We start from the raw sequence: 13,124 nt of genomic DNA on the forward strand, positions 1-13,124 counted from the left end.
GGGGATCCTGAGAACCAAAATAGAAAAACATATTAGAAATATAGGAAAAATGAATGAACTGCAATCGGGCTTTACCTCACAAAGGAGAGGAATCGATAATTTATATATCTTACAATACTGCATACAAGAAACGTACAGAAGAAAGGACCCATTATTTGTTGTATCAATAGACTTCCAAAAAGCATTTGACTCAGTTAATAGGAAAAAGCTCATTGAGGTCATGATGAAATATAGGCTACATGCAGAAGTAATAAATGCAGTTGCAAAGATATATACAAATGATGTAACAAGCCTATGCCTTAACAATACAGAACAAAAAGAACTAAATGTAACTAATGGAATAAGACAGGGATGCAATGGCTCAACCATATTCTTTCTATTAATATCGTACCTGATAATTGAAAAATTAGAAAATACAACAGAAGATTTTAGAAATGAAGTAATAAGGATAGTGGCACTATTATATGCAGACGACGGATTAATACTAGGGCACACACTAGAAGAAATAACAAAATCAATAAAAACCCTTATGGAAATCGCAAGTGAATGTGGCCTAAACATAAACAAGGACAAGAGTAACATACTAATATACAACGACTGGTACAGTATCGATGATGTGGAGAATATGGAGCACATAGAAGGAATAAAAATAGTTAAGAATATTAAATACCTAGGAGTAACAATCAACAACATGAAAGACTGCTTCAGAGAACAGATAAAAAGGGCCCAAATTAAAGCAAAGCAGATGGCAAATATGGCTAATGCAGTCATCAAGAAAAGCTGTAGCAGAGTAAAAATAGGAAAATTGAACTGGAGAGGACTAGCGATGCCTTCATTCATGTATGCAATGGAAGTCATGAAACTACCTGAAACATATACTGAAGAATGGTGGAAATAGGCTCCTATATGAGATAACCATGGATTAGTATGAAAAAAAAAAACCTGGATAATGCAATTAAAAGAGTATATGAAAGAACTAAACATAAACTTAAGTAAAATTGGAGCAGTTAAAGACAAAAAGTTAAGAGAAATAATAAACAATTGGGACAGAAAAACATGGCAGAAAGAAATGAATGAAAAATCAACGTTAAGAATCTACAGAAAATATAAAGAAAACATAAGAGAAGAAATCTGGTATGACAACACTGAAAAAACAATGCGATCAGTAGGGCCCGACTAAGTATACTAGGATTAAATGACAAAAATAGGATAAAAGGAGAAGATACAAAATGTTTATACTGTGAGGAACAAAATGAAAATTTAGAACATTTCTTACTTTACTGTCCAGCATACAATGAAATTAGAAATAGATATAGCTTTATGCAGCAACCATATCAAGAAAATAAAGAGGAATTAGTAGCAAATATACTCTTATTGGTAGTACTAATGAGGGAGGAAGTGGAGAATAGGAAAGATTTTATAAAAGAAATGTGGTATTTCAGAGAGAAGAAACACAAACAAAGGAGGAATAAAAGAAGCAAGGGAGCCGTTTCAAAGGCATACCCCACCTTCTACTACTAGGTATAATTCATTCTTATTTTCCATCTACTATTACTTCACCGAAGAGAAAACATGGTAATGATAATATTACCGCTTATAAAAATTACGGATTTCGATTAAAAAGAAAAAGATTGGGAGGTGTTTTAAGAAGTAAAAGAAGAAGAAGAAAAAGACGTCCAACATGTAAACAAAAAAGATGCCAGAAACCGCCATACGAGAAACTATAAAGGCCATCATACCCCTTCGTTGTGCTTTGAACTGACCCTTGAGGACGGAGAAGAGGACCCATATTTCGCGCCCAAAAGCGGACACACCCTGGCGGTTTCTTTCTTTGAAATAAGTGCGGGAAACGGCCACTCGGAATCTCCACTCCACGGTGTACAGACAGTCTCCACTACAGAACTGCGTTAGAAGAAAAGGAGGAAAAATGCCCGCCGAATCCAAGCTCGTTCTTCGTTTCAAAAAACTCACCGAACACGCTTTCGCTCCCTCTAAGGGCTCTAATTGGGCAGCTGGGTATGATTTGTGCAGGTACGGTTGGTTAATTTTTTGGGCATGGGAGTGCTGCTCCTACCTAGGTCATTACCATACACTACCTTATAGGCTTGTCCGGGTCGTATGATTGTTACAACTACCTACATACCTACCTACTCCTTAGGTAGGTATTATCGAGGGTACTAGGTATTTAGGTTTACCTACTGGCATGCGATTGATGCCCCATAGGGAAATGCCCTTGTTGCAGTTGTGCAGGTAGGGATGATTAGCCTTATTGGTAGTTTAGGTCGTATGAAGTTTAATTACCCAGCTAGTAATGATTGATTAGCTACCTATTTGGACATTGAATGATGCCCCCATTTTACCCTACATTGGTTTAGGTCATATGAATTTTACTAGCCAAGGTCCTGTTCCTCCATTGGCTGTAGGCTAGGTAATGCCTGGTCTGCATTGTAGCCTAACTTAGGAGTTTGCAGTTACTATAGTAACCCTATTCTATTAAGGTCTTGGGGGTAAACGACCAAATGACCACCATTTCACTCGAAATGACCACTTTTTTCACTCACTATTTAATTGGTGAAACAACAATACAATTACATCTTTAGGCTAAGTAGTATAGCTAGCTGCCATTCAGAAGATTTTAAACTTACATAATTTCCAGGGCTGTACAACAACCAAATCCATCCGCACTGGTAAGTAGGTAGTCCCTTCGACCTGGAAGACCTACCATGACCCATGACCATTCAAAACAGTCAACATGGCATTGCCGTCTACTCCTCATCCGTCGCACGTTGCTTTTGCCGCTGCTAACCTGGTTACATTTTTGGAATTGATCAACTTCTGTGACAATACTGACCTGTTCAGTTCGTTCCTTCTTAAAAGTGGCCTCTTAGGTGATTTTAGTGGTCAATGTGAACACTGCAAAGAGGAAACAATGAGCCTCATGAAAGAGGAAGACAGTTTTGTGCCCTAAGTCAGGGTAGTGTGGTTCATTTGGTTAGGTTACAACCTTTGTTACCATACGGGGGGGTCCCCGGCCAGGTTAGGGCACGCGCCCTAAGTCAGTTTGGTTGGTTGGTTCGTTTGGTAGGTCACAACCATTGTTACTATCAGGGCACGGCACCCTAAGTCGGGTTAGGTTATTACCAGTATTAGCTCCTCTCCTCCCCCACCCACCCATCTAATCGGCGATTGCCGCCACTCTTATCCGTTTCCCCCCACCCAGAAACCCCGGTTCCCTAACAGAGTCCCCCTTTAGTTTCTATTAATCTTTCTGCGATCGCTGCCACTCGTATCTGCTTCCCCCCACCCAAAGACCCCGGTTTCCCAAGAGGGTCCCCCTTTACCATTACTATTAGCTAAGCTTTCACCGCTACATTGTTTGTTTTGGTTTCACCGCCAGTTTGGTTGTGTCTTCCGCCGATTTTCTTGTCCGAACTTACTGCCATCTAGTGGTAGGTTTGGACAAGAAAATTGGTCGGAGGTAAGGTTGGCCCACAAAACTGTAGCCGCTCCAAGAGATGTAATTGTATTGTTGTTCCACCAATTGAATATTGAGTGTAAAGTCGTAATTTCAAGTGAAATGATGGCCATTTGGTTGTTTACCCTATTACAGTGGGATATTAGCATATACAGTACTGATATAGGCTAGGAGAGGCTTTTGCTGTTTCATAGATGATCCCAAATTCTTGTTAGGGTCTGCATTAGATTTCCTGCTGCTGTGGCATTAGCATAGAACCAGATAGATAAGGGGAGAGGGCCAAAGCTGCCTTGTTTTTAACTTAGGCTAACTTTGAAGTGTGTATGTGATTAAGCTAGCCCTATTCTAATGAGGCTTTATTATGCAGTCGTTTATTTATATGGACCAAGATAGGGGAGTCCTAAGCTAGGGTATCTTATGAATAATGTCATGTTCATGTCAAGTACCTTCAATAGACCTGCTGCATCTGAAGTCTAGACGAGGCCTGACTTGGATTAGATGTATCTGGTGAGCCCACCTCATCAAAGTTATGTCATGAAAACTAGTTTGCTAATTGAAGTGAAAAAATATTGATCCCATTTACAAACTTAGGGCAACACTGCTCAGATTGAGTTATTTATATAATGAGTATTACAACACACTGTCATGAAAACTTTACTAAAAGTGATCAGTTTTCCAAATCTATATGGGTACTTGCATATTATCAGCTATGTATGTAGAGTAATTATTTTATTGCTTTTTTCTCCCCACAGTGCATATGATGAAACCATTCCAGCTCAGGGTAAAGCCCTGATAAAAACTGATCTTCAGATTGAGTTGCCCGAAGGGTGCTATGGAAGAGTAGCACCACGGTCAGGGTTATCATGGAAGAATCACATTGATGTTGGTGGTAAGTGTGTGCTTATTCATTTGATAGCTGATTAAAGTATATTTTTAATTTGGATTTGTTTTTGCTGTTATAGCAATTTTTTTATATTGTCATTAGACTGTATGTGACATTATATTTATACTGCATTTACCTGGTCATGCTAAGTCTACTTAAGTTTATAATTAATGTGCCCTATATGGCTACTCCATAATTTAATAATACATACTTATAATTTTATGTTAAGAATGATCCCTTTACGTAACAGGATTTACTATTTGCTTTAAATATTTAGTCGTGTATAGCCAAGTTGCAATAATTATCCTAAATAATTCCTTTTTCTTTCAGCTGGAGTTATTGATAGAGACTACAGAGGCAATGTTGGTGTCGTACTTTTCAATCACGCCAAGACCGAGTATGAGGTTAAGAAAGGTGACCGTGTGGCGCAGCTAATCTGTGAGAAAATCTTCTATCCTGACATTGAGGAAGTGCAGGTACAATAATTCATCCTGTGTAGTTTTGAAGAACATATTAAAAAAATATGCTTATACTCTTATACCCTATCGGCTCCTTGGCGATTTGGGCGTGGCCCCTACATTGCCAAATGTACTTCTCTCGAATTTTTAAAGGCCTACCCTGCCCATTTACCCCTTTCAATCCGTGCGTCTGTCAAGGAGGTTTACCCTCCTTGGCGTTTGTTAATGTCTCATGGGAGCAGTATACTTCTGGGGGTTCCCTGTTGCCTCGGCACTCCTTCGAAAATATTTCCATTCTTCCAGGTCTCTGTTTTTCATATACGTCTAATTAAATCTCTTTTAGGACCTTTCTTGTGATCATCACAAGCCACTGAACTCTCTCTCTATCTATATATATATATATAGAGAGAGAGAGAGAGAGAGAATCTTTATATAATATACTCTTTGTTTCTTTCCATTAAGAGTATTCATAACATTTTTCTATGATATCTTCATAAGGGTTTGTCAAAACAAATAAATGATTATTTGGGTCATGAATGTCATATAGTGATAATAATAGACAAGAATGACAAAACTATATTATGTAGATAATATTACTGCACGTTATAAATACAAAACTTTTAAGAAACAATTCGTTATATAAATAAATAAATTAATTTTGGAACTGAAAAGAATATTTGCATTAAGAATGGTACCATCCCAGCATGAAAGACAATAAAGCGACGACTACCTTTCCTAGTAGTGGGTTTAGTCCCGGCTGTTTGATGTCTTCATGCCCTAAGGTCAGCTTAACACCTGAGAGAACTGGCAGCGCTGTAAATTTTTTTGCCAATTTTAAGAAAAAACGTGTTTTTTTCTGTTAAAAGCCAGAAAATCACGAGGGCTTTCAATAATCTGCAAAAATTAATTAGAAATCTAGAATATTTGCGTTGTATAACTTATGCTGCCTTCAAATCCCTTACAACGTGAGTGGGAATATATGGTTTGGCATCGCCGGTCACCGCCGATGCCCTGCCCTTTTTGCCATCAAGGAACCGATAGGGTATAGCATACTGTACAATATTATTTCCCTTAGAGGGAAAGTGCTGTCAGTGTATCTCACATGGTGCACTAGCATTACTTAAGATTCTCTGTGGCATCCCTTCAGCCCTTAGCTGCCACCCCTTTCATTCCTGTTTACTGTGCTTCTGTTCATATTCTCTCTTCCATCTTATCTTCCACCCTCTGCTAACAATTGTTTCAGCATTTTTCAGCACTGAGTCACCTCATTGGTCCAAGAACTTGACCTGTGGCTTAAATTTTATATTCCATTACAGTATTTATGCGCTTGCCCTATACGTATTATGTGTGCCTAAAGGTATGTGTGCCTAAAGGCATGTGTTACTTTTGTGTTTAAGCACATAATTCAGATAATTAATGTATGACATTAAGGTCTCCCAGTGTTTAAGGGTTCATTTAATGCTTTACTGAGCTTGTTGAATAATTTTATTGATTGCATAATCATATTAGTTATGTAAAATTCAGTATATATTGCAGGATGAGTGCTCTGATTATGAAAGAATGTATGTTTTAAGACTGAAATGTAACTTTCTTAAAGGTTTTCCTCATCATTGCAAGTTTTAATGTTACATCTAATTTTATAAACAAGTTGTGTTCATATTCTGCAAAGAAATTAATTTGCATGGTTTAAATTTTAGTGACCAAATTATCTCTCTTTCAGGAACTGAGTGACACAGATCGAGGCGAGGGTGGCTTTGGTTCAACAGGAAACCAGTGAGAAGTGATGTAATCTTAAGTAAAATAAAGGCTGTGATAACTTCCCCCCCTCTTTTTTTCCCAAAACTTTTCTTGATTTTTCACTAAAAGTATAGAGAAATATTGACATATAAGCCCTGAAATATTACAAAGTATAAATTTTATACAAGGGAGCCAAGTTTGACTTTAAACTTAGACATTTGTATTTTTGTTGAAAGTTAATTGTTTGCAATTATCCAAAATAGCTCAAACTAGTAGGCAAGTCACTCCTGCTCGGTGAAGGTCCAACATCTGTTTGTACTGTTATTCTATGTTCTATAAATTGTTGCTAGGTACTACAAGCAGATAATTCATTAACTGCATACCTGTGATCTAGTGGATTCACTAATTGGGCACCAATTTAAAATGTAACCAGGCCATACAACATTGATTTTCTTACTGATTACATCTATTAACTTTAAAAGCATGCCAGAAACCACTCCTTGTTTTCCAGCTTAGCTCCTGTACATAGAGTGCTGTGAACATTAGTGCTTGATAAGCTAATTTACTCAAATTATTAAGCTACAATTTACCAAAATGCATCTTAATATAAGCTTTTTAAATACAATGTACTATGGTAAACTGCAACACACATCTGTCCTTGCAAGCAAAAGAGGAATGAGAAAAGTATTGATAACCTGGAAATGAGAATTTCAACACCAATATATGATGGGCTGGTTGCATTTAGAAAATTTTACCACCTTAACCTACCGAAATTTTTAAGGAATTTTAAAATGAGATACGTTGTCAGAAAAAACACATTCTTGGTAATTTTGTATTTTTCCTAGCGATACTTACCTCGAACCATTCCAGTGGAGATTCCTGGATGTCGATCCGGGTCCGACCAGAAAAAACTGGTTATACGCTGCACCCAGGTCAGGCCTATGCCCTTAGGGGTCGAAGACCACGTTATCCTGCTGACCTGATGCCAGTCCTTCCTGCCCAACTCCGAGGTGCCTCCTCTAAGCTTCAGCGGGGCTGGATGGGAGGGCATATACTTCCATGGTTCGAGGTAAGTATCGCTAGGAAAAATACAAATTACCAAGAATTTGTGATTTGTTACGATGCGAGATACCTCGAACCATTACAGTGGAGACTTACTCCTTAGGAGGAGGGCGAAGGCTACGGGAGGAAGGGCCCCAGAGGTGCTAGGTCAGAGGAGGGGCAACCGCTCCCCTTGGGACTCAACAGTGCTATGTTATACTTGGGGGTTGGTCCGGGGAGGTCCTAAAGCAAGCCTGGTGCGGGAATAACCAAACCAAACCTTAACATGTAAAACTGGGGGTTGTACTGAACACTATACGCACTCCCGCGTATCTTACCTGAGTATCCTGGATTCCTCACTTTCTCCGAAAGCCCAGGGGGAATAAGGACAAGGACCAGGGGGGCATGAGGAAGGGTCACACACACTTCATACTCACTGGCCTGTACACCCCAAGAAGGGTGAAGAGGGGTCCTAGACCTGTTGCTGGCCTGACCCCACGGGGCCAATCTCAAAGGCATCAAGCAACCTCCGCGTGCAGTCTTTTAGATAGTGGGCTGTGAACGTCGACTGTCTATTCCAGACCCCTGCCCTCAGGACCTGGTCCACTGCCATGTTCTTTGGAGACGAAAGGGACGCCCCAATTCCCCTGATGTCATGGGGCCTGGCTCCCTTTGGGGGGGGGGGGGGGGGGGGGGGGGTTTTGGGGGGGGGGGGGGGGGGGGAAAGGCCCCCCTTCTCATAGGCCCTCCTGATGGTTTCTCTCAGCCAGAAGGAGATGGTGTTCTTGGAGGCTGCCTTCTTCTTTCGACAAGTGGTGACAAAGCGGTTCTTGACCTCCGGTCTGAACCGAGCCGTCCTTTCCGGGTACTTCCGTACTGCCCTCACCGGACAGAGGAGGAGATTCTTAGGCTGGTCCGATTTCGGGAGGGCAGGGATGGAGAACTCCACGAACCTGGGGTCCGAGACAAAGGGGTTCTGATTCTTAGCCACGAAGGAGGGGACAACCTGAATGAGAGTACTTTCCACGCCCTCGTGTGGGCCACTGCGTACAACAGGCCGTGGAGCTCTCCCGCCCTCTTCGTGGAGGCCAGAGCTAGAAGAAACACTGTCTTGAGGATCAGCTCCCTATCCAGGATGTCCTTGCGTGGCTCGAAAGGAGGCTGCCTCAGGGAGTCCAAGACTATCACGTTATCCCAGCAGGGAACCAAGCCGGCGCTGGGGGAACACTTCTGCTCAAAGCTCCTTATGAACAAGGACAGCGGTTTCGAGTTCCCCAGATCAAATCCTTTCAGGGAGAAGACCTGGCTTAATGCGGCCCTGGCTTCATTGACTGCTGGAATTGACAGGCCTCTGTCCACTCCACTATGCGTGGTGGATGTTAGAGGACTCCCTAAGGTAACCAGACATATGAGAGGTCACCCTCGCCAAGAACCCTCTCCTGTCTAACAGCCGCTCGATAGTCTTCAGCTGTGAAGGGAGAGGGCTGGAATGTTCCCGTGGAACCTCTCGAAGTGGGGCTGCTTTAACAGGTCTGGCCTTGGGGCCAGCTCCCAAGGGAGTTGAGAGGCCAACTCTAGAAGGTCTGGGAACCACTCCCTGTCCGGGCACCACGGAGGCACCAACATCAGGGCCGTACCTTTTGCTTTCCTCAGATGGTTGAGGACCTGCCTGAGGACTCCGAAGGGAGGGAACGCAGACATGTCCATGCTGTCCCACGGGTGTTAGAACACATCCTCCCAAAACGCGGCTGGGTCTGGCCCGGGGGAGCAGTAGGCCAGCAGTTTGGTGTTTAGCCTTGTTGCAAACAGGTCCAAGGATGGGGACCCCCACTTCCCTATTAGCTCTCTTGCTATCTCGGGGTGTGGGACCATCCGGATCCCACCACCTGACCCCGTCTGCTGAGGCCGTCGGCGATTACGTTCTTCTTGCCGGGAATGACCCTTGCCATCAAGGAGGTTCCGAGGGCTTTGGCCCAGCTCAAGATCTCCTCCATCAAGCCGCAAAGATCCCGTGATCTCAGGCCTGCCTGCTTCTTGACGTAGGCGACCACGAGAGTTTGCAGGATCCAGCCACCAACCGAGACCCTTCCTTGCTGCCGGTGAGATGGGAACAGGCTTCTGAGGTGTTTCCTCCTGCTGGGACCACCCTATCTTCAGGTCCCATTGTAAGGGCCTTAATCTCAGCCTTCCCTGGGGGTCTAGTTTTTCCCCGGGAGACCGGGTGGCCTAATAGTCTTTGCCACTCCTTTGCCGCTCTCTGGGAGTGGCTCAGGAAGTTGCAGGCGATACTTTGGAGGTTTGCCAGTCTGTCCTCCGATGGGAAAGCTTGCCCCACCTTCGTATCCAACTCCATCCCCAGGTACACCATCCTGGTGGAGGGGACCAGCTGGGACTACTCCCAGGGTTTTGCAAATGGCCAGGTCTCTCTGCTCTACCAAGTGCTCCTTAGCGGCGGAAAGGAGTAACCAGTCGTCTAGGTAGCTGAGAAGGCGTATACCTCTCTTGTGGGCCCAAGATGAAACCAGGGAGAACATCCTCGTGAACTCTTGCGGGGCCGTTGCCAGCCCGAAGCAGAGTGACTTGAACTGCAAGCTCTGGTCCTCCCACCTTATACGCAGGTATTTCCTGGATGACAGGTGTAACGGGATCTGGAAGTAGGCGTCCTTGAGATCGAGGGACATCATGAAATCCCTTACCCTCACGGAAGCCAGCACTGAGCGCGGTTTCCATTTTGAAGGGAGTCTTTAGGACATACGAGTTGAGGACCGACAGATCTATGACCAGTCGCCACCCCCCTGACAACTTCTCCACCAGGAAAAGTGGACTGAAGAACCTGGGGGAGTGATCTAACACCCTCTGCAGGGCTCCCTTCTCCAGCAGTGCTTGAACTTCTAGCCTTAGGGCCTCCCTGTGACCAGGGTCCCGGGGGCTCCACTGTCAGGGGAGGCTCCTGGTCTAGGAAGGGGATCCGGTAACCGTCCCTGTGTACCTGGACCGTCCAGGGCGCTCGCCTCCATGATCCTCTCAGTTCTGCCAACAGCTCGAGAGGCAACCCCCCACCGTAGCAAAAGACACGGTAGGGGGCCTCGACTCCTACTTCCTCCTAGGGAAGTGGTTGTTACGACCCCTTCTGGAAGTAGTGGGGGGTCTGGACCTGAACAGAGCCTGGGAAGTAGAGAAGGTCCTGCGGGAGGGCTGAGTGCCCTGGTCTCCCCAGTTCCGAAGGGATGACTCCGTGGAGGGGGGCGGAAAAGGCCCTATTCTGAGGCTTGTCTCTTGTAAGATCTTTTCGACGCTGACTAACGTAGGGAAGGAGCCCTATATACGACGAGGCCTTGGCTGGCCTTCCTCCACCGTTCCACGGACTCCTCCACCAGCTTCTCTGGAAAGAGAGCAGCCCCCTCCACTGGGGCGTTCTGAAGGGTCCTGCGCTCCCTCTCTGGAATGTTCCTAGGGAGTTTGGCTAGCACGGAATCCCTCCGCCTCAAGACCCAGTTTGCCCACAACGTGACCAGTTGGGTCGTGAGGAAGCCCAGGGACTTACCCCCAGACAAAATCAGCTCCTTGTACCGGGCAAGTGAGACTTCGTCCCACAAGTCGTGGAGGGTGGAGAACCTGGCTACCGCCCTGGACCACAGGTCTATCCATGAAGCCACATGAATAGGGGTCCACGCCGTGACTTCCATGGCCATAGTCTCCTAGTGGGAGAAGGAGACTAGCCCTGACGCGAGCCTCTCTTCCGAGAGTCCAGGTGCCAGGGTCAACAAGTTACCCTCCACTGATTTGGGAAGCAGGGGGACACCTTTCGGGGCATATAGCCTTCTCTGACTCGGCTTAGACTTTGGAAGAAGCCTAGCCAAGGAGTGCATCCACAGGGAGTTACTCGTCCCCGCTATGAGCTTTTCCACCACCGTCAGGGCCTTCTTCGTGTTGGTGGACCTAGGGAGGCTGAGAGAGGGCTTGGGTTCCTCTGGGTTTCTAAACAGGATGTCCACCGCCAAGGACCTGTTGTCCCCTATTGTCGGGGCTGGCTCCTCTAGTCGGTTCATGGACCTAAGAAGTGAGAGGACCCGCCTAAAGTTTGAACTCTCGTCCACTGGGCCTGGTTCCTCCAGGGCATTCTGGAGGTCTTCTTGGATGAAGGTCTCCTCCTCAGCGTCCCTCGACGGAGGAGAGACGTCAGACCTTGGTCGGGGGGAAGCTGGAGAAGCTCCCGGAGAGGGACACTTAAACCTGGTTCTAAACCGGTCTCCTGCAAGGGGGGATGCCCTGAACGCCCGGACTGCCCCGAGGAGGAGCTCTGAACCCCCTAAGGAGGTATCGGCTCCAGGCTCCGTCCGTGAAGATGACAAGCGTGTGGGAACACGGAAGAAGGGATCCCACTGTCTTGGAGGCAGACCCTATGGCTGACGAGACCAAGGCGGGATCCACCGGGACCGAGGAAGGAGCAGGGAGGATGCTGGCTGGGAACCACTGGGGTGGGGTCTTCCCTCGGCGGAGGGGGCGAAGGAGAATGCCGCCGCCTCTGGCGGGAGTTGTCCCGGCACCTGTCACTCCCTCTACTCCTTTAACAATCCCGGTTACTACGAGGAGAGCGGGAAGGGCCACTCGAGGACGAGGAGTAGCTGTGCTTCCTACCTCTCCCATGGCGGTCTCTCTTTTTGGAGGAACGCCTTCTCCTACGGGAGGATCTCTCCCTCGAGGAGGAACTCCAAGAACTTGTGTCCTCAGACGGGTCCCGCCGTCTCTTGCTTCCCCTCCGGCGACTCCTGTCGCAGGGAGAGACCAGGGAGCGTTTTGGCCGCTTTGGGGACACCCCCACCGCAGAGGGACCACCCTGGAAGGCTGCTCCCAAGGCCAACCCCGGCTCCTCCTGCCCTCTAGATGGGAGGCCCCAGGACGGGAAAGCATCGTCCTTCATTGGGGATCTGCCCGGAGTACAAGGGGGGAAGAAATCCCCAACGGCAGGAAAGGGAGGGGTCGGAGCCGGCTGGCTCCGTGACCGGGTACACCGGCCCGGATCCGGCCACGAGCGGCGCCCTCCGCTCAAGAACGGGGAGAGCCACAGCGAGGCGAGCCGTAGTGGGGAGAGCCATAGCGGGAAGCTCCGTAGCGGGGAGCTCCTCAGCGGGGAGTGGGGACGGGCCCTCCCCCTGCACCGATGCTAAGAGAGAGGACCAGGACGGGGAGCCCTGAAACTGCAGCCACGTCCAGAAGTCTCTCAACACCGCGGAAGCATCGGGTACAACCTGTTGGGGAATAGACTCATCGGGACCCCTCCTTGGGAGGGGGACCCAGCAACGGACTCACCTAGGCCCTCTCGCTGGGACGGGGCAGGAGAAAGAACCTGGAGAAACGCGGGAGACTACCTCTCCGACGATACCGAAGGGGAAGGGGCGCCCCCGTCTCTGCTGCTACTCCTACTCTTCAAGTCCCCCGAAAGCTTCGCCGACGATGCTTTAGGCTTCTTCTTTGTAGAAGCCAAATCCCACTGGTACGAGGGCCAGGAGGCGCACTCCAAGCACGTGTT

General features: G+C 46.6%; 1 protein-coding gene across 1 annotated transcript; it reads left to right on the plus strand.

The window, feature by feature from the left end:
* Window positions 1–1,727: 1,727 nt before the first annotated feature.
* Window positions 1,728–6,636, plus strand: LOC135213103 (deoxyuridine 5'-triphosphate nucleotidohydrolase-like). The gene is made up of 4 exons (XM_064246980.1): window positions 1,728–2,031; window positions 4,228–4,364; window positions 4,689–4,834; window positions 6,537–6,636. The coding sequence occupies exons 1-4, from the start codon at window positions 1,928–1,930 to the stop codon at window positions 6,591–6,593; spliced, it is 444 nt and encodes a 147-aa protein (XP_064103050.1). The 5' UTR covers window positions 1,728–1,927; the 3' UTR covers window positions 6,594–6,636.
* Window positions 6,637–13,124: the final 6,488 nt, after the last annotated feature.

The sequence above is a fragment of the Macrobrachium nipponense genome, chromosome 42, assembly GCF_015104395.2.
Source record: "Macrobrachium nipponense isolate FS-2020 chromosome 42, ASM1510439v2, whole genome shotgun sequence".
NCBI classification, from domain to species: Eukaryota; Metazoa; Arthropoda; class Malacostraca; order Decapoda; family Palaemonidae; genus Macrobrachium; species Macrobrachium nipponense.